Source organism: Eleutherodactylus coqui, chromosome 12, assembly GCF_035609145.1.
Source record: "Eleutherodactylus coqui strain aEleCoq1 chromosome 12, aEleCoq1.hap1, whole genome shotgun sequence".
Classification (NCBI taxonomy): Eukaryota; Metazoa; Chordata; class Amphibia; order Anura; family Eleutherodactylidae; genus Eleutherodactylus; species Eleutherodactylus coqui.
Window position 1 is genome coordinate 115,514,457 of NC_089848.1, and position 19,033 is coordinate 115,533,489.

Consider the following 19,033-nt stretch of genomic DNA (forward strand, 5'->3'; position numbering starts at 1 on the left):
GCGTGTGTCTTTTCTTTAAGTACTTGCGTTCCATTTTTCAGACGGTTTCAGTTTCCTAGCTTGTAAATGTTGCATATGATCAGGGCAAGTTCCTAAAACCCGGCTGGTAATACTGTGGTGTCTGATGATTTCGTTTGTTGTTTCATAGGATACCGCATCCCAAAACCAGAAATTGTGTCCCTAATTGAGCGAGGGGAAGAACCATGCATTGATGCGTGCAAGAAGCCAAAACATCAAGAATCTCAGCCGCAGGGCGCTCCAGACGGCAGTAAAGGTGCCTGCACAGTCCGCTTATCTTACTTCCTCTTGTTTAATAAATACACAATGAAACTGGAATAATATCTAAAGTACACCGTAAAGACAATGGAGCAGATTTATGAAACTGAAAGAAAAACTGTCTTTTGTTTTTCTTAGCAACCAATCACTGCTTAGATTTAATTTTACCACAAGAGAATGCAAAATTAAAGCTGCGCTATAATTGGTTGCTAGTGGAAACTTAAGACCGTTTCAGAAACCTGCCTCATTATGTTCTAGGGGTTGCTAAATCTCTTTTTTTTGTACCTTGAATGTTGCTCCCATCATTCCACAGGACAGCATTATAATATATAATACTGCCCCCTAGGTACAAGGATATCATCACTATGATATTGCCCACCTGTGTAGAAGAATATATCTACTATGATACTGCCCCCACGTACAAGGATATAAATAGTATAATACTGCTCCTATGTATAAGAATATAATTGCTATAATACTGCCCACCTGTGTACAATGAAATAACTACTATACTACCTCCTATGTACAAGAATATAACTACTATAATACTGCCTCCTATGTACAAGAATATAACTACTATAATACTGCCTCCTATGTACAAGAATATAACTACTATAATACTGCCCCCTATGTACAAGAATATAACTACTATAATACTGCCCCCTATGTACAAGAATATAACTACTATAATACTGCCCCTATGTACAAGAATATAACTACCATAATACTGCCTCCTATGTACAAGAATATAACTACTATAATACTGCCTCCTATGTACAAGAATATAACTACTATAATACTGCCCCCTATGTACAAGAATATAACTACTATAATACTGCCCCCTATGTACAAGAATATAACTACTATAATACTGCCCCTATGTACAAGAATATAACTACCATAATACTGCCCCCTATGTACAAGAATATAACTACTATAATACTGCCCCTATGTACAAGAATATAACTACTGTAATACTGCCTCCTATGTACAAGATTATAACTACTATAATACTGCCCCATGTACAAGAATATAACTACTATAATACTGCCTCCTATGTACAAGAATATAACTACTATAATACTGCCCCCTATGTACAAGAATATAACTACTATAATACTGCTCCCTATGTCCAAGAATATGACTACTATAATACTGCTCCCTATATACAAGAATATAACTACTATAATACTACTCCTATGTACAATGATATAACTACTATAATACTGCCTCCTATATACAAGAATATAACTACCATAATACTGTCCCCTATGTACAAGAATATGACTACTATAATACTGCTCCCTATGTACAAGAATATAACTACTATAATACTACCTCCTATGTACAATGATATAACTACTATAATACTGCCTCCTATATACAAGAATATAACTACCATAATACTGTCCCCTATGTACAAGAATATGACTACTATAATACTGCCTCCTATGTACAAGAATATAACTACTATAATACTGCCCCCTATGTACAAGAATATAACTACTATAATACTGCCCCCTATGTACAAGAATATAACTACTATAATACTGCCCCTATGTACAAGAATATAACTACCATAATACTGCCCCCTATGTACAAGAATATAACTACTATAATACTGCCCCCTATGTACAAGAATATAACTACTATAATACTGCCCCTATGTACAAGAATATAACTACTGTAATACTGCCTCCTATGTACAAGATTATAACTACTATAATACTGCCCCATGTACAAGAATATAACTACTATAATACTGCCTCCTATGTACAAGAATATAACTACTATAATACTGCCCCCTATGTACAAGAATATAACTACTATAATACTGCTCCCTATGTCCAAGAATATAACTACTATAATACTGCTCCCTATATACAAGAATATAACTACTATAATACTACTCCTATGTACAATGATATAACTACTATAATACTGCCTCCTATATACAAGAATATAACTACCATAATACTGTCCCCTATGTACAAGAATATGACTACTATAATACTGCTCCCTATGTACAAGAATATAACTACTATAATACTACCTCCTATGTACAAGAATATAACTACTATAATACTGCCCCCTATATACAAGAATATAACTACTATAATACTGCCTCCTATATACAAGAATATAACTACTATAATACTGCCCCCTATATACAAGAATATAACTACTATAATACTGCCCCCTATGTACAAGAATATACTATAATACTGCCCCCTGTGTACAATGATATAACTACTATAATACTGCCCCCTATGTACAAGAATGTGACTACTATAATACTGCCCCCCTGTGTACAATGATATAACTACTATAATACTGCCCCCCTGTGTACAAGGATATAACTACTATAATACTGCCCCCCTGTGTACAAGGATATAACTACTATAATACTGCCCCCCTGTGTACAAGGATATAACTACTATAATACTGCCCCCTGTGTACAAGGATATAACTACTATAATACTGCCCCCTGTGTACAAGGATATAACTACTATAATACTGCCCCCTGTGTACAAGGATATAACTACTATAATACTGCCCCCTGTGTACAAGGATATAACTACTATAATACTGCCCCCTGTGTACAAGGATATAACTACTATAATACTGCCCCCTGTGTACAAGGATATAACTACTATAATACTGCCCCCTGTGTACAAGGATATAACTACTATAATACTGCCCCCTGTGTACAAGGATATAACTACTATAATACTGCCCCCTGTGTACAAGGATATAACTACTATAATACTGCCCCCTGTGTACAAGGATATAACTACTATAATACTGCCCCCTGTGTACAAGGATATAACTACTATAATACTGCCCCCTGTGTACAAGGATATAACTACTATAATACTGCCCCCTGTGTACAAGGATATAACTACTATAATACTGCCCCCTGTGTACAAGGATATAACTACTATAATACTGCCCCCTGTGTACAAGGATATAACCACTATAATACTGCCCCCTGTGTACAGGAATATAACCACTATAATACTGCCCCCTGTGTACACGACTAGGACCACTATAATACTGCCCCCTGTGTACACGACTAGGACCACTATAATGCTGCCCCCTGTGTACACGACTAGGACCACTATAATGCTGCCCCCTGTGTACACGACTAGGACCACTATAATGCTGCCCCCTGTGTACACGACTAGGACCACTATAATGCTGCCCCCTGTGTACACGACTAGGACCACTATAATGCTGCCCCCTGTGTACACGACTAGGACCACTATAATGCTGCCCCCTGTGTACACGACTAGGACCACTATAATGCTGCCCCCTGTGTACACGACTAGGACCACTATAATGCTGCCCCCTGTGTACACGACTAGGACCACTATAATGCTGCCCCCTGTGTACACGACTAGGACCACTATAATGCTGCCCCCTGTGTACACGACTAGGACCACTATAATGCTGCCCCCTGTGTACACGACTAGGACCACTATAATACTGCCCCCTGTGTACACGACTAGGACCACTATAATACTTGCCCCTGTGTACACGACTAGGACCACTATAATACTTGCCCCTGTGTACACGACTAGGACCACTATAATACTTGCCCCTGTGTACACGACTAGGACCACTATAAAACTGCCCCCTGTGTACACGACTAGGACCACTATAATGCTGCCCCCTGTGTACACGACTAGGACCACTATAATGCTGCCCCCTGTGTACACGACTAGGACCACTATAATGCTGCCCCCTGTGTACACGACTAGGACCACTATAAAGCTGCCCCCTGTGTACACGACTAGGACCACTATAAAACTGCCCCCTGTGTACACGACTAGGACCACTATAATACTGCCCCCTGTGTACACGACTAGGACCACTATAAAACTGCCCCCTGTGTACAGGAATTATAGCGGCTATCTTCTTGTACATTGGAGCGGTATTAAACTACTATAATGCTGCTCCCTTTAGTGTTCTGTTGTGGTTGCTGAATAATAATTTTTATACTACAACTGATGAAGCAGCACAAAGTGTTTAATTACAAATAGCAGATCAAAGGGGTTGTCAGCGATGCAACTTTATACAAATTCAGGTCCCAGTCGTGCAAAACATAATAAAGTGCTCCTACTCCCCGCCCGTCCCTAGCCGGCAGCTCCGGGGCCCCCTGGTGACGCGTTGTTTCTAGCATGCGACGTCCCGTAAGCAGATGCTGTAGCCAATGACCGGGTTCAGTGATGAATGCTGAGCTCTACCATTGGCTACAGCAGCCTGTTTACGGGACATCGCATGCTGACTGCTGGCTAGAAACAATACGTCACCAGGGAGACCCAGAGCTGCCGGCTAGGGACGAGCGGTGAAGATGAGCTCTGTATTATGTTTTGCACAATGGAGACCTGTTTTTATAAAGAAGCTGCATCTTGGACAACCCCTTTAATGGTGGTTTCTTTTTATAATCTGAAATCATAGTTTTTTCCAATATTTGTTTTTAAAATTCTGCTCACAACTTTTTTTTAGCTCACTGCAGTAACCCATTGCACTGCATAATAGTGGTATAGCCCATGAGTCATGTGACATACATATCCTATAACCTCAGGCAGTTAGTAACAAGCTTATATATAGAGATGAGCGAGCACCAAAATGCTCGAGTGCTCGTTACTCAAGTCGAACTTTCAGTGATGCTCGAGGGTTCGTTTCGAGTAACGAACCCCATTGAAGTCAATGGGCGACTCGAGCATTTTTGTATGACTAGTGCTCCCCTAAGGTTTTCATTTGTGAAAATCTAAGCAAATCACCAAAGTCCTGTAAAAAAAAACAGAAATGGATAGGGCAGGCGAGGAGCAACATGTAGGGCTGCATTTCGGGCTCCGAGGTCTTACTATTAAGCCACAATAGTGGCAAGAGTGAGACCTTCCCCCCCCCCCCCCCCTCCCTCGCACTGTCAGCATTAAGATCGTTCTCCTCTGCCACAGCTGTAACAGCTGTGGCAGAGAAGAACGATGTTAGCCCATTGAATTCAATGGAGCCGGCAATACAGCCGGCTCCATTGAAAGCAATGGGCTGCCGGCGAGCGCGGTATGAATTTTCGGGAAGGGCTTAAAAAATATAAGCCCTTCCCTGAAAATCATCCAAAACTGTGTAAAAAGTTAAAAAAATATATATATACTCACCTTGTCCTGGCAGACGGAGTTCAGCCGCGGCCGGCCAGCAGTTCTCCTGAACTGCTGTGAGTAGTATTCAGCAGCCGGGGATTTAAAATCCCCGCCTGCTGAATGAGCTGCCTCTGATTGGTCAGTCTCACTAATCAGAGGCAGCTCTCACTTACCCATTCATGAATGGGTGAGTGAGTGCTGCCTCTGATTGGCTCAGCGCAGGGACCAATCAGGGGCAGCTCTCAGCTGTCATTCATGAATTCATGAATGGATTTTAAATCCCCGGCTGCTGAATACTACTCAGAGCAGTTCAGGAGAACTGCCGGCCGGCCGTGGCTGAACTCCGTCTGCCGGGACCAGGTGAGTATTTTTTTTGTTTTGTTTTTACACATTTCTGGATGATTTTCAGGGAAGGGCTTATATTTTTAAGCCTTTCCCGAAAATTCATCCCGCGCTCGCTGGCAGCCCATTGCTTTCAATGGAGCCGGCTGTATTGTCGGCTCCATTGAATTCAATGGTCGGTGCTCGTTTAATCGAGACGAGTACCGCGTGATGCTCGTCTCGAGTAACGAGCATCTGGAGCACCCTAATACTCGAACGAGCATCAAGCTCGGACGAGTATGCTCGCTCATCTCTACTTCTATAACATCCATGAGCTACATGAATAGCAATAATGGTGGAATAGTTATATTATTGTTGTTTTGACTACTTCAGTGTACATTTACTTCTAGAACGTGGCTGCCTGTCCACAGGTGATGCCACATTGTTGTAACTTGATGGGTCCCTAACGCCATGTTTAGTTCATTAGTCTGGAATGCTCGGTCTATAGACGATACCCCCAGATGTGATTTCCTATTATATAACAAGATAAAGCCAATAAAAAAGTGGACAAAAGTGGATCCCTTGAAGACAACCCAATTCTGACTAATGCTAATTTAGATAATATGAAGCTAATCTATTTTAATCCCCCAGTGACGATGGTCAATAATTACTTTTTTTCGGTCAGATTAACTCTTATCGCTGCGTCTACGGCCATCTTTAGAGCATAGACCTGACCTATATTGCAGCATTGTACATTCACCAATCCTATATCTTCTTCTTTACAGACTCTGAGCCGGTGATTAAGGTCGAACGGGAGTCTCCTGAAGCCTCCACTCCACTTGCTCCTAGTGAGATATCCTCGTCGCAGGAACGCATCGTAGCTCAGTGCACACGTTGCGGGATGTACTGCAATAACCAATGTAGAGTGGGGTTTCAGTGGAATGCACAGGGGGGGATGCATTCAGCACAGGGGATGCATTCAGGATCTTATATGGACGTAAATCAGGGGAAACAATATGTGACGCCTCCGCCCACTTACTTCAATGGGAGCCCCGTCTCTCCTGGATTTGCCAGTAGAGGTGAAGGAATGTCTCATCCCACTTCTCCGATGGCTGCTTATGGAAATGCAGGAATGGTTCCACTGTCTCCACACTATTCTGGACCTGCCTACAGAAATGCCACCGAACCCAGCTCCCCGTTTTCATTGCCTGAGAGGCCAGGAAATCCAGTGTTTGCTTTTGAGCAGATGCCCATGGGCCCACCTAGTAGTCACGTTGGTAAGTGTCCAGTTTTTGTTTTTTTTTCTTTGCAGGAATCTGTTAAGCGTTCTAGCATTCTCACTTTGGCTCAATATGTATGGAACTGTTAACGGCTCATAAAGAGCAAAAGGCAAAAATAATTCTCAGGAATTATAAAGCTCTTGTTGGGTTGCTTAGTTTTGTTCCATTGTTTCTCAGCTTGGTCACCTATGGGATCTGTAATGGAGGCTGCATTACTTGTCTCCTACCTTTCCTAGAGTCCCAAAAGGCAAGTTAAGCCCAGTTCTATTCCTTGAAACCTAAGATTGTTGGCGAATCCTCTCAAAATATGGTATTCAAGATTGTACTGTATATTCAGCTTTATCTAAAATGATCCAAAGTTCTGTGCTGATTATGTCCCTTATACATCTTTTAAAGGTAATGTGTCACTATTGTGCTTTAATTAATAACACTGGGCGATTTGTGTGTCTACAAAAAGTTTTCGTTCCTGTTCGCTTATTGTAAAATATAATGGAAAATAACTTACATTTTGTAAAAAGGCTTGCTTTTGTGGTCAGGACAGCGATAATGAAAAATATGATTTCGAATGTTTCAAGGACATACACAGTGAGAAAAGAAATTACTTACAATCATGAGTCAAAATTATTATACAATGCAGAGCATGTCCATACAGTTCAGAATTAATGGAATTGTCTGGCTCTTTTCGATTCACAATTGTGTACTTGGTCACTTTCCCGGACCGGCCCCCAGATGTAGTCGCGCATCATATTCTCGTTGTATTGTCCTTCATAGCGACGTTCAAACTGCTGCATATCTTGGTGGAGCTTTTCTCCTTGCTCCTCGGAGCATGCTCCCATGTAGATGAGAATCCAGGATACCAACCTTGAGCGACATCCTGCAGCCCATAGCGTGGTATTTCTTCACCATCGTTTCCACCAACTCCACATAGTTTGCTTTGTGATTTCCCAAGAACCCTTGAACCGCGGCAACAGAACTGTTCCAAGCTGCTTTCTGTACTTCTGTGAACGTGTCAGGAAATTTCAGACATTCTATGATCCTCTTGATTTGTGGTCCCACAAAGTTGCCAACTTTTACTTTGGCCTCACTCAGCTTCGGGAAGAAGTTTTAGTAGGTGTTTCATCGCTGTAGATTCTTTATCTAGAGCTGTGACAAACTGTTTCATAAGCCAGAGTTTTATGCGAAGAGGTGGCATCAGAATCCTCTTAGGATCTACTAGGGGTTCCCACTTGACGTTGCTTCGTCCGACAGTGAAGTCAATACGTTCAGGCCAGTCTCGTCAATGGTAGTGCTCAGTTTTGGCTCTGCTTTCCCAAAGACAAAGTTAGCAAGGAAACTTTGTGAAACCACCTTGAAGACCCATTAGGAATGCAACCATCTTTAAGTCCCCAATTGCCTCCCAGCCATACTGATCGTACTTCAGAACTTGCAATAGGAATCTGACACTACTGTATTAATGAGGGATTAATGAAAAGAACCAGACCTTTTTCATTTGATTTTGAACTGTATGGACATTTCATGGGAAGTGTGAGGGAGAAAGTCCCAGCCAGTACAGTACTAGCGGAGTTGCTGGCTTATATCATCCCCCCACCTGTAAGTGAATTGCAAATAGCCAAAAAAAGGAAACCGCAGCATATGATATGAAAGCTTAAGGTTCATATCCTGGATTCTCATCTACATGGGAGCATACTCCGAGGAGCAAGGAGAAAGGCTCCACCAAGATATGCAGCAGTTTGAGCGTCGCTATGAAGGATAATACAAGAATATGATGCGCGACTACATCTGGGGGCCGGTCCGTGAAAGTGACCAGGTACACAATCCTTAATCGAAAAGAGCCAGACAATTCCATTAATTCTGAACTGTATGGACATACTCTGCATTGTATAATGACTTTGGCTCATGATTGTAAGTAATTTCTTTTCTCACTGTGTAGATCCTTGAAACATTTGAAATCCTATATTTTTAATTATTGCTGTCCTGACCACAAAAGCAGTTGTTTTTTTTTCAAAATGAAATTAATTTTCCATTATATTTTACAATAAGCTAACAGGAACAAAAACTTTGTTTAGACCCAAAAATCACTACGGCATGCCGCGATTTTAATCACGCGAGCGGAGAATCACTACGCTTCTCCACTCGTGGATGTCGGGCTGCGCTTTCCATAGTTATCCTATGGAAAGTGTGTCATGCGAGCTTCGTGGGTGTGGTTTTTTTTGTTTTGCCGCGGATCTTGCTATGACCTCTCGCCTATCGACAGGTAGCCTTAATTTTATTTGTTTTGAGGGGCACCCATCTTCATAGAGCTGTTTTTCCGAACTCTTAATTGGCCACTCTATATGCATTGCTTTACTTCAAGCAGAGGGCATATTAGATGGGAGGTGACCCTATTTTCTTGTATAGTATTGCCAGGATAGGTATGCCCATTACCCCCGTATATGGTTTGTTCTGAAATGCTGCAACGTTTCAGAATAAACACATTTTGAAATTTGACTTGAAGCTAAAATTCGAATCACAGAGAAGGGCCACTCCAGACTCCCCTCGACCGCATGGTGCAAAGTGACAGCTCTGTCTCCCTTTGTGTATAGGAAGAGAGCGGTCACTCTACATGCAGTGGGCAGGGAGCTTCCTTGACTCAGGGGTAAGCTCCAAGTCAAACTTTAAAGTATACTCTGAAATGCTGCAGTATTCCAGAATGCAGTATACACTCTGGTAATGAGCATATCCGTTCCGGATTCATGCTGCCTGTGGTTCAGGGACCATGAACTTGGTGACAGAATTCCTTTTAAGTTTACTCTCTGCTCAGATCCTTAAGTCATTTTCCATTTTACCCGAGGTTTTTCCTTTTAGTATGCAATGGCCCCAACTAATCTTACTTCACATGTGCATAATTTTACAATCATTAGTGCTAAATAGCGGAGGGAGGCAGCTTGTCACTCCTTGGACTGTGTATTGCAGTAGCAGAATATGCGGTGCACACTGAGTTGTGATATGGAGATAGTTATTGTCCACATGCTAACAGGTAGGATGTATTAACCCCTTCAAGAGCAGAGATTTTTTTTTTTTTTTTCAATTTTCATCCCTGCCTTCCAAGAGCCATAAATTTTTTTACATTTTTCCTTCGACAAATCAGTGTGAGGGCTTGTTTTTTGCAGGACGGGTTGTATTTTTGAGCGGTACCATTTTTATATACCATAAAATGTACTGGAAAACTTTTAAAAATACTTTTACGTGGTGTGAAATATAAAAATACAAGTGCTCCATGGCTTCCTTGTTCAATTAGCAGCTTGATGCAAGAGAGAAACGGTAGCACAACCGAACTCGAACAAAGTCTTCGTTAGAGATGATGGTTAGATAACATCCATTGGCAACTAATCTGCTAGAACGAATTAGACCCATGTCTTACTGACACTATCAAACGCTAAATCGGATTGTCCGGCCAACGTTACTACATGTTAAACAACAAACCTTCCACACCTTTGGCTCGTAAAATTTGTTCCAATTCTCCTGTACAGTAAAATCCCCCTTTAACCCCTTGAGTGGCGGGTTTCCTACCACCCTGTCGTGCCCACCAGGGCAGGTTTTTTAAAATGGTCTAATCATTGAATTTCAACTAATTTTGCAGTTGCGTCTCAAGAGCCATAACTTTTTCATTTTTCCATTGGCATGGCCATATAAGGGCTTGTTTTTTGCGGGACAAGTTGTGATTTTTTTTAAACAGGGGGAGGAAAAAAAGAAATGGGGGGGGAAAAAGAAAAAAAAAGGGGCCATGTCATTAAGGGGTTAAATGTATTAACTTCCTTCTCTGGGTCATTACGACGCATGGATACCACATGTGTGATTGTATTTTTGATTTTTTTACAAAGTAAAGGGAGACAAGTGTTTTTTATTTTTTTTTTTTAATAATTTTTTTACTTTTTTTTTTTTTGTCCCTGATCACATTCCGGGGGTCTGATGGTGACAGCCCTTTACATGCTGCAGTGACAGCCCTTTACATGCTGCAGTCACATAGACTGCAGCATGTAAAGGGTTAACACAGCAGAGATCGGAGGTTTTCTCTGATCTCTGCTGTAAGAGCTAGTACCTAGCTGTCCTCTGACAGCTAACAGCCAGCTTTCCCTGCCACAGAGACCATCGGCTTGTCAGCCGATGGTCTCTATGGCAACCTGTAAACAAACCAGTGCAGGAGATTGCCGACATGTCGGCAATATCTTCTGCTGGTTTTTCAAAGCCCTTGCACTGCTCTCTGTGAGACTGTGCAGGCAGAGCACACTGCACAGCTTGTGGCATTGTGCTCTGCAGCTCCCATAGTGATACATAGCCCGGAAATCTTCCGGGCAGTATCGCTATGAGCAGTGGAGCTCCTCCCGGAAAATTTCCGGGCGTGCCACTCAAGGGGTTAAACTCCTTTTATAAACTTTGAACTAAACATGGCACAATCACTGTGAACCTGCTTACTATAGTCTCGGAATTTAAAGGGGTTGTCCCGAGGCAGCAAGTGGGTCTATACACTTCTGCATGGCCATAATAATGCACTTTGTAATGTACATTAATTATGAGCCATACAGAAGTTATAAAAAGTTTTATACTTACCTGCTCCGTTGCTAGCGTCCTCGTCTCCATGGAGCCGACTAATTTTTGGCCTCCGATGGCCAAATTAGCCGCGCTTGCGCAGTCCGGGTCTTCAGCAGTCTTCTATGGAGCCGCTCGTGCCAGAGAGCGGCTCCGTGTAGCTCCGCCCCGTCACGTGCCGATTCCAGCCAATCAGGAGGCTGGAATCGGCAGTGGACCGCACAGAAGAGCTGCGGTCCACGAAGGTAGAAGATCCCGGCGGCCATCTTCAGCAGGTGAGTATGAAGACGCCGGACCGCCGGGATTCAGGTAAGCGCTGTGCGGGTGGTTTTTTTAACCCCTGCATCGGGGTTGTCTCGCGCCGAACGGGGGGGGGGGTTAAAAAAAAAAAAAAACCCGTTTCGGCGCGGGACATCTCCTTTAAGCACTTTCTACTTAAACCTTTACTCTGTCCCACCCTCCCTCTTCTGAACAATTAACTTCATATTTTCAAGACCTATCGTTTCCAACACTAAGCAAAACTTTTCTAGAACAAGTATTCTCGAAAATCGTCCCAGATGAGGTAAGGCCCCTGACTGCTTTTCAAGTAGCATATTACAAAAACCTTTCTCCAATCCTGAGTGTTCATCTTGCTAACTACTTTAATGCCATGCGAGACTGACACCCAGTGGGACAAGCCTTCCTGCTGGCAGCTATGTCTATGATTCCTAAACCGGAGAAAGATCCATTAGACAAACAAAACCATCACCCTATTTTTCTCATTAATATGGACATGAAACTTCTCACTAGGATCTTGATATCCCATTTTAAATACTGCTCTCCCATTGATGATTGGAAGGGATCAGGTGGGGTTTGTTCCAGGTCGTCGGGCTCCAGACAATATTCACCAAATCGCCCATGTCGTGCACACGTGTCTCTCAAGGGGCATTCCTGCCGTGATGCTTTTCCAGGACATATATAAGGCTTCTGATACTGTGAGCTGGCCTCTATTCCTGTTCTCCATGACTCGCGGCAGGGATGCCCTTTATCCCCTCTTCTTTTTATTTTAGCCATGGAAACCTTAGCCATTAAAATCCATAATAACCCAGACATCAAGGGGGTTGAGATTGCATTGGTCCACCATAAAAATTTGTATGTTCGCAGATTATATTCTACTGTTGGTGTCCTTTCACAAATACTTCTATTCCCAACCTAATGGTAGAACTGTCCAGGTTTGGATCATTCTTTCAGGTTTAACAATGCAAAATCAAGAGCCTTTAAAGGAGATGTCTCATGAAAGCAAGTGGGTCTATACACTTCCGTATGGCCATATTAATGCACTTTGTAATGTACATTGTGCATTAATTATGAGCCATACAGAAGTTATTTCACTTACCTGCTCCGTTGCTAGCGTCCTGGTCTCCATGGTTCCGTCTAAAATCGCCTCTTCTGGCGATTGTAGACGCGCTTGCGCAGTCCGGGTCTTCTTTCCTCAATGGGGCCGCTCGTGCAGGAGAGCGCTTCCGTGTAGCTCCGCCCCGTCATGTGCCGATTCCAGCCAATCAGGAGGCTGGAATCGGCAATGGACCGAACAGAAGCCCTGCGGTCCACCGAGGGTGAAGATGCCGGCGGCCATCTTCACAAGGTAAGTATGAAGACGCCGGACCGCGGGGATTCGGGTAAGTACTATGCGGTTTTTTTTTTTTGATCCCTGCATCGGGTTTGTCTCGCGCCGAACGGGGGGGGGCTATTAAAAAAAAATTAAAAAACGGTTTCGGCGTGAGACATCTCCTTTAACCTTGCATTACACCACACCTGGTCTCCTCATTGCAATTTAATTTTCCTTTCCATTGGTGATCCCGTTCACTAGATTACTTAAGGCCCATTTACATGCAACGATTATCACTCAAAATTTGTTCAAGCAAATTAATTTGCATAATAAACATTATGTGTAAATGCAAAGCCATTGTACACTATTCATTCATTGTACACCATTCATTCATTGTACACTAGTCATTCATTGTACACCATTCATTCATTGTACACCATTCATTCATTGTACACCATTCATTCATTGTACACCATTCATTCATTGTACACTAGTCATTCATTGTACACCATTCATTCATTGTACACTAGTCATTCATTAATCGCTGAGTTTCAGCCTGCATAAAAATGTTTGTTAGTTCTTTTTGCATTTCACTTTATTTAAATGGTAATCTTTCAGTCTCTGAAAGACTAAAGGGCTTGAGGGGAGGGGTGATTGTTTGCCTTACATAAACACAATGACTAATTGTTTACTCATGTGGCCCAACACAATGGCTTATCTTCACATGTATTAAAATGCTACCAGCCAGAGATTCCTCACATAAACACCTGTCCACCTGAGCAAACATACACCATGTTTACTGTAGCTAATGAGGGAAATGGGGAGGATTTCACATAATTATCTGTACATTTCAATGCTCAGCGTTTCTATGTTAAAAAGGCAGTTAATTCGTTCATTTGTTCGTTCAAACGATAATTGTGTGTAAATGGGGCTTTAGGTGTATGTCTAGCTAATTCTTATATATAACTATATGCTCAAAACTGCTTTCCTCTACCCTGTAAACCTAGACGACTACTAGAGAATTGGACTGTCTATTAAATTTAGTGGCTAAGAAGAGTGAACTCCCTAAAATTGGCATTCCTTCCCAAACCTCTTTAGAGCGCTTCCAGTCCAAGTCCCTGGGCGCACACTATAAACATTTCAACAAATGTCCCTTCGCTTTGGAGAAACTCCATTCCTAACGTTTCATGCTCTACCCCAAGAGGCACAGAGTCAAAGGAGGTCTAGGCATTCCAAACTTCCTAAAATATTACCAGGCAGCACAGATGGCTCAACTGGCTCTCCTCCACTCAAAAACTAACGCCCCTTTTCTGCTTACTCTAGCGGCCCCAGAAATCTATCCTCTCACTATTGACTCACTCCTGTGGACCCCACAGATACAGACCCCTATTACTAACACAAACATGAGACATTCTCTTATCTGGGACTCCATTAAATACACAGGTGGCCTGATCTCCCCACATTTACCTCTCCTGCCCTTTCTACAAAATCCTCTACTTCCTCCTGGCAATGACTCTCCCCAAACTACAAAATGACATTAACCTCCATTTTCCAAAAGCCATAACTTTTTTACTTTTCTTTTGTCGCGGCCGTATAACAGCTTGTGTTTTGCGTGGCGAACGGTAGTTTTTGATGGTGCCATTTCTGGGTACATAGATTATATTGTAAAACTTTTGTTTTGTTTTTTTATATATATAACAGGAAGAGAACGCATCAATTCGGCCATCAATTTTTTTTAATTTTTTTTTTAACAGCGTTAATCATGCAGCATAAATGACACAATCCATTTTTTCTGTGGGCCGCTACGATTGCAAGGATACCAAAATTCTTCTTTTTTTTTTTTTTTTTTTAAAGCTTTTCCAGTTTTCTGCAATAAAATCCATTTTATGGGAATTTTTTTTTTTCTTAAAGGGGTGGTCTCGCGAAACCAAGTGGGGTTATACACTTCCGTATGGCCATATTAATGCACTTTGTAATGTACATTGTGCATTAAATATGAGCCATACAGAAGTTATTCCACTTACCTGCTCCGTTGCTAGCGTCCTCGTCTCCATGGTTCCGTCTAAATTCGCCGGCAGCTTGCTTTTTTAGACGCGCTTGCGCAGTCCGGTCTTCTCCATTCAGCACGAGCCGCTTCAGTGTGCTCCCCGCTACAGCTCTTCTGCGCATGCGCAGACGAGCTGTCACTGCTCGGGAGCGCGCTGAAGCGGCCATTCTGCACCATCCTCTGTTAGAGGAAGGTGCAGAAACTGGAGCTGCCCAGCGGAGAAGCCCAGCCCAGCAGCCCCGAGAAGCCTCCCAGGTAAGTGATGGGTCGGGGGGGGGCTGCCGCTGCGCCGGGCTGCGCCGGGGGGGCTGTCGCTGCGCCGGGGGGGCTGTCGCTGCGCCGGGGGGGGGCTGCCGCTAGGCCGGGGGGGGCTGCCGCTGCGCCGGGCTGCGCCGGGGGGGCTGTCGCTAGGCCGGGGGGGGCTGCCGCTAGGCCGGGGGGGAACTAGCGCTGGGCTCCGGAACCTAGCGCTGGGCTCCGGGGCCTTCACCTGGGCTGAGGGTCTAGCGCTGGGGAGCCGGGGGCTAGCGCCGGTTACCTGCTGTCTGGTCGGCGGCTGCGGGGCGTCTGGTCGGCGGCTGCGGGGCGTCCGGTTGCCATGGAGACACAGCTGGTAGCGTCTCGGGAGCACGCACGTCGGGCTGCAGCGAGCGACGGGGAAAGAGCCGGCGGCCATCTTGAGGAAACTTTTATAAGTTGCTGGAACGGTAAGTACGAACCAGCTAGAAATGTCATTTACAGGGGGGCTTTGTAATGTATGTTTAATGGGGGGGACTGGGCAAAAAAAAAAATTAACTGCTTCCTCGAGACATCTCCTTTAATCGCTGCATTCAAAGTCATGTAACTTCTTTATTTTCCTATGTTCGGAGCTTTGTGAGGGCTTAGTTTTTTGCGAGACAAGCTGTAGTTTTTTTAGTACCATTTTGGGGTACATACGGCTCTTTTGATCACTTTTATTGCACTTTTAGGAAGGCAAAACGCTAAAAATTAGCATTTTGCCTCAGTTTTTTAGCGTTTTTTACGATCTTTTCCGTGCAGAATCAAAAGCACGTGCAACTTATTGGACATGTCGATATCAAATACGTGGGATTTTAATATTTTTTTTTTTTACCTTTTTCATGCTAATATGAGAAAAAGCACAAAAGGATTTTTTTAGCTTTTTTTTTTTTTTACATTTTTCTTTTTTGCACTTTTTAATAATTTTTTTGTTTTACACTGAATCCCCGCGCTCCGGTGACTTCTATACTTACCGGTTGAAGATGGCCGCCGGGATCCTCTACCTCCGTGGACCGCAGCTCTTCTGTGCGGTCCATTGCCGATTCCAGCCTCCTGATTGGCTAGAATCAGCACGTGACGGGGCGGAGCTACACGGAGCCCCATAGAGAACAGGAGAAGACCTGGACTGCGCAAGCGTGTCTAATTTGGCCATTAGGCCATTTTAGGCGGCGAAAATTAGACGGCAACCATGGAGACGAGGACGCCAGCAGCGGAGCAGGTAAGTGAAAAACTTTTTATAACTTCTGTATGGCTCATATTTAATGCACAATGTACATTACAAAGTGCATTAATATGGCCATACAGAAGTGTATAGACCCACTTGCTGCCGCGGGACAACCCCTTTAAGGCACAGCACTGATGATCGCTGTGATAAGGCATTGTAGGACTACTGTCTTCCAATGCCTTATGGCTTATACAGCGATCACAGGCACTGGTAATACAGGACGCCGGTATCTGGCGTCCTATTGCCATGGCAACCAGTTGGGCTCTCGGCGGTTATATCGTGAGAGCCCGTCAACTTCACAGAGGGAGCATGCTCCCTCTGTGAACCCTTCCCATGCCGCAATCTACATAGATTGTGAAAGGGTTAACAGCGGGGGGCGCATCTCCGATGCACTACCGCTGTTACAGCGTGAGGCTGGCTATGACTGACAGTCGGCTCCCGCTGCCGGATAGCGCGAGATCACTTATGATCTTGCGCTATGCCCAGGACATAAGTTTACTCCCTGTTGCGGGAAGTACCCCGCTGCCTGGATATAAACCTACGCCCTGGAGCGGGAAGGGGTTAATACCCACACGATAAAGGCCTGATCTCTCAAATATTCTCCTGGTCCACTCCTCCTGCCACACACAATTGTCATACATCTTTTACTGGCAAACGGATACAGGAAACACCCGTACCGATGAGGATTGATTTCAGATCTGGGAGTCAACTAATAAAAGTGCCCAAAACACACTAACGCTGGAGACCTCTATCAAAGTCCTGTTCCGCTGGTATTTCATTCCCACCCTAATAAACCCTTCGGTATTAGGACCCCCTTCTAATTGTTTTTGTTAATGCTCTTTCCCCGGTAACATGCTCCATATCTGGTGGTCCTGCCCCCGAGTTAGGGTTATGGATCAGAGTCTATAAACTAATGTATTCTGGAACGTTCCAACATACACAAAAACCCATAGAAAGCTTTTTTTTCTTTTTATTTGTGATTCTCTGCACAGACATTAAAGGGGTTTTGTCATTAGAAAACAAAAATTCTATACTTTCCCATTCCTCCCCGTCGGTCTGCTTACCGCATCTTCTCCTCGCTGATCTTCTCCTGTATCTTGCAGTTCCCCCGGGTCACCTCACTGCGAGCCAGCTGATTCTTCCATTGACGAAGCGTCCATTCTCTGCAGTCTCCCTTCTGCAGGGCAATGCATGCTACGTCACTAGTGATGTAGCATTCATGGCCTAGCAGGAAGTGCCACGCTATTGCGGAGACTGCGCATGCGAGCTTTCTCACTGCAATAGTATATGAACTCTTGCAGCGAGACAACGTGCATGCGCGGTTTCGGCAATAGGCCGGAATTCCTTCCTAGGCAGTTAACATTACGTCACTAGTGACGTAACCTACATTTACCTGCTGGAAGAAGAATGCAGAGAATGGACGCATCATAACAAGAAGAGGATCTGGCTGGCTGGCGAGAGGTGAGATGACCCGGGGGACTGGAGAAGATCAGCGAGGAGAAGATACGGTAAGATGATATAAATTGATTATAGGGGGCAGATAACTGTAAAATAAAGTGGATTTCCCAGTGCAGCATTACTGGTCTGATTTCAGAAGCCACTGCAGATTCTTTAATTGTACCTTTCATTGCTCACATGACTACCTAGTCAATCATTTGCGCCAAATGGGCATCTGCACATGAACTTGAGAAAACCCCTTGCAATAACATTCTGTCTGCCATTGAAATGGTTAAATGCATTATATGTAATATTTGAACATTAGGCTGGGTTCACACAGGGTGGATTGCCTTTGCATAGCCACACTGCTGCAAAACCGCTGCGTTTGCAGTGCAATGCAGCACAAATGTGTTTGGGCAAAAGCTGATCTCACAGTGTGGATTTTTTCCGCACAGCCGCAGTGCGGAAATGCAACTGCGTCGCGGTTTTAAAAGATGCAGCATGTTTATTCTTCGGGCTTTTCCGCAGCGCTTTTTTGTCCATAGAACTCTATGGACGCAGCCAAATCCGCGGCAAAAAGTAAAAAAGCGCTGCGGAAAAAAACCGCTTGCGGATTTTTCCGCACGAAAACCCACAGAAAAATCCGCAAGCCCAAATTAACCTTTGAAGCGGTTTTGCCGCAGAAGCGGTTCTTCTGTGGAAAAACCGCGGCAAATCCGCCCTGTGTGAACCCAGCCTAATTGTACTTGATGCATATCGCTGTCAATCTTTTGCTTCTATTTACAAATTTGCTTATTTGCAAAACTGTTTACTGTAGTAAGTGGCAAACGAGCATAAATCACTAAATCTATGCAGCAACGAGCATATTCT

At 43.6% G+C, this 19,033-nt stretch overlaps 1 protein-coding gene and 1 long non-coding RNA gene across 2 annotated transcripts in view; both read left to right on the plus strand.

The window, feature by feature from the left end:
* The window catches only part of LOC136586650 (uncharacterized), a 274,484-nt gene that overhangs the window by 201,957 nt on the left and 53,494 nt on the right, over positions 1 to 19,033 (plus strand). The gene's annotated exons all lie outside the window — the stretch shown is intronic.
* LOC136587105 (uncharacterized) overlaps positions 1 to 19,033 on the plus strand; it is a 59,265-nt gene that overhangs the window by 33,649 nt on the left and 6,583 nt on the right. Inside the window, exons 3-4 of the mRNA XM_066585576.1 lie at positions 149 to 274; positions 6,530 to 7,021. Coding sequence (XP_066441673.1) covers positions 149 to 274; positions 6,530 to 7,021 — 618 coding nt within the window. The remainder of the gene's footprint in view (positions 1 to 148; positions 275 to 6,529; positions 7,022 to 19,033) is intronic.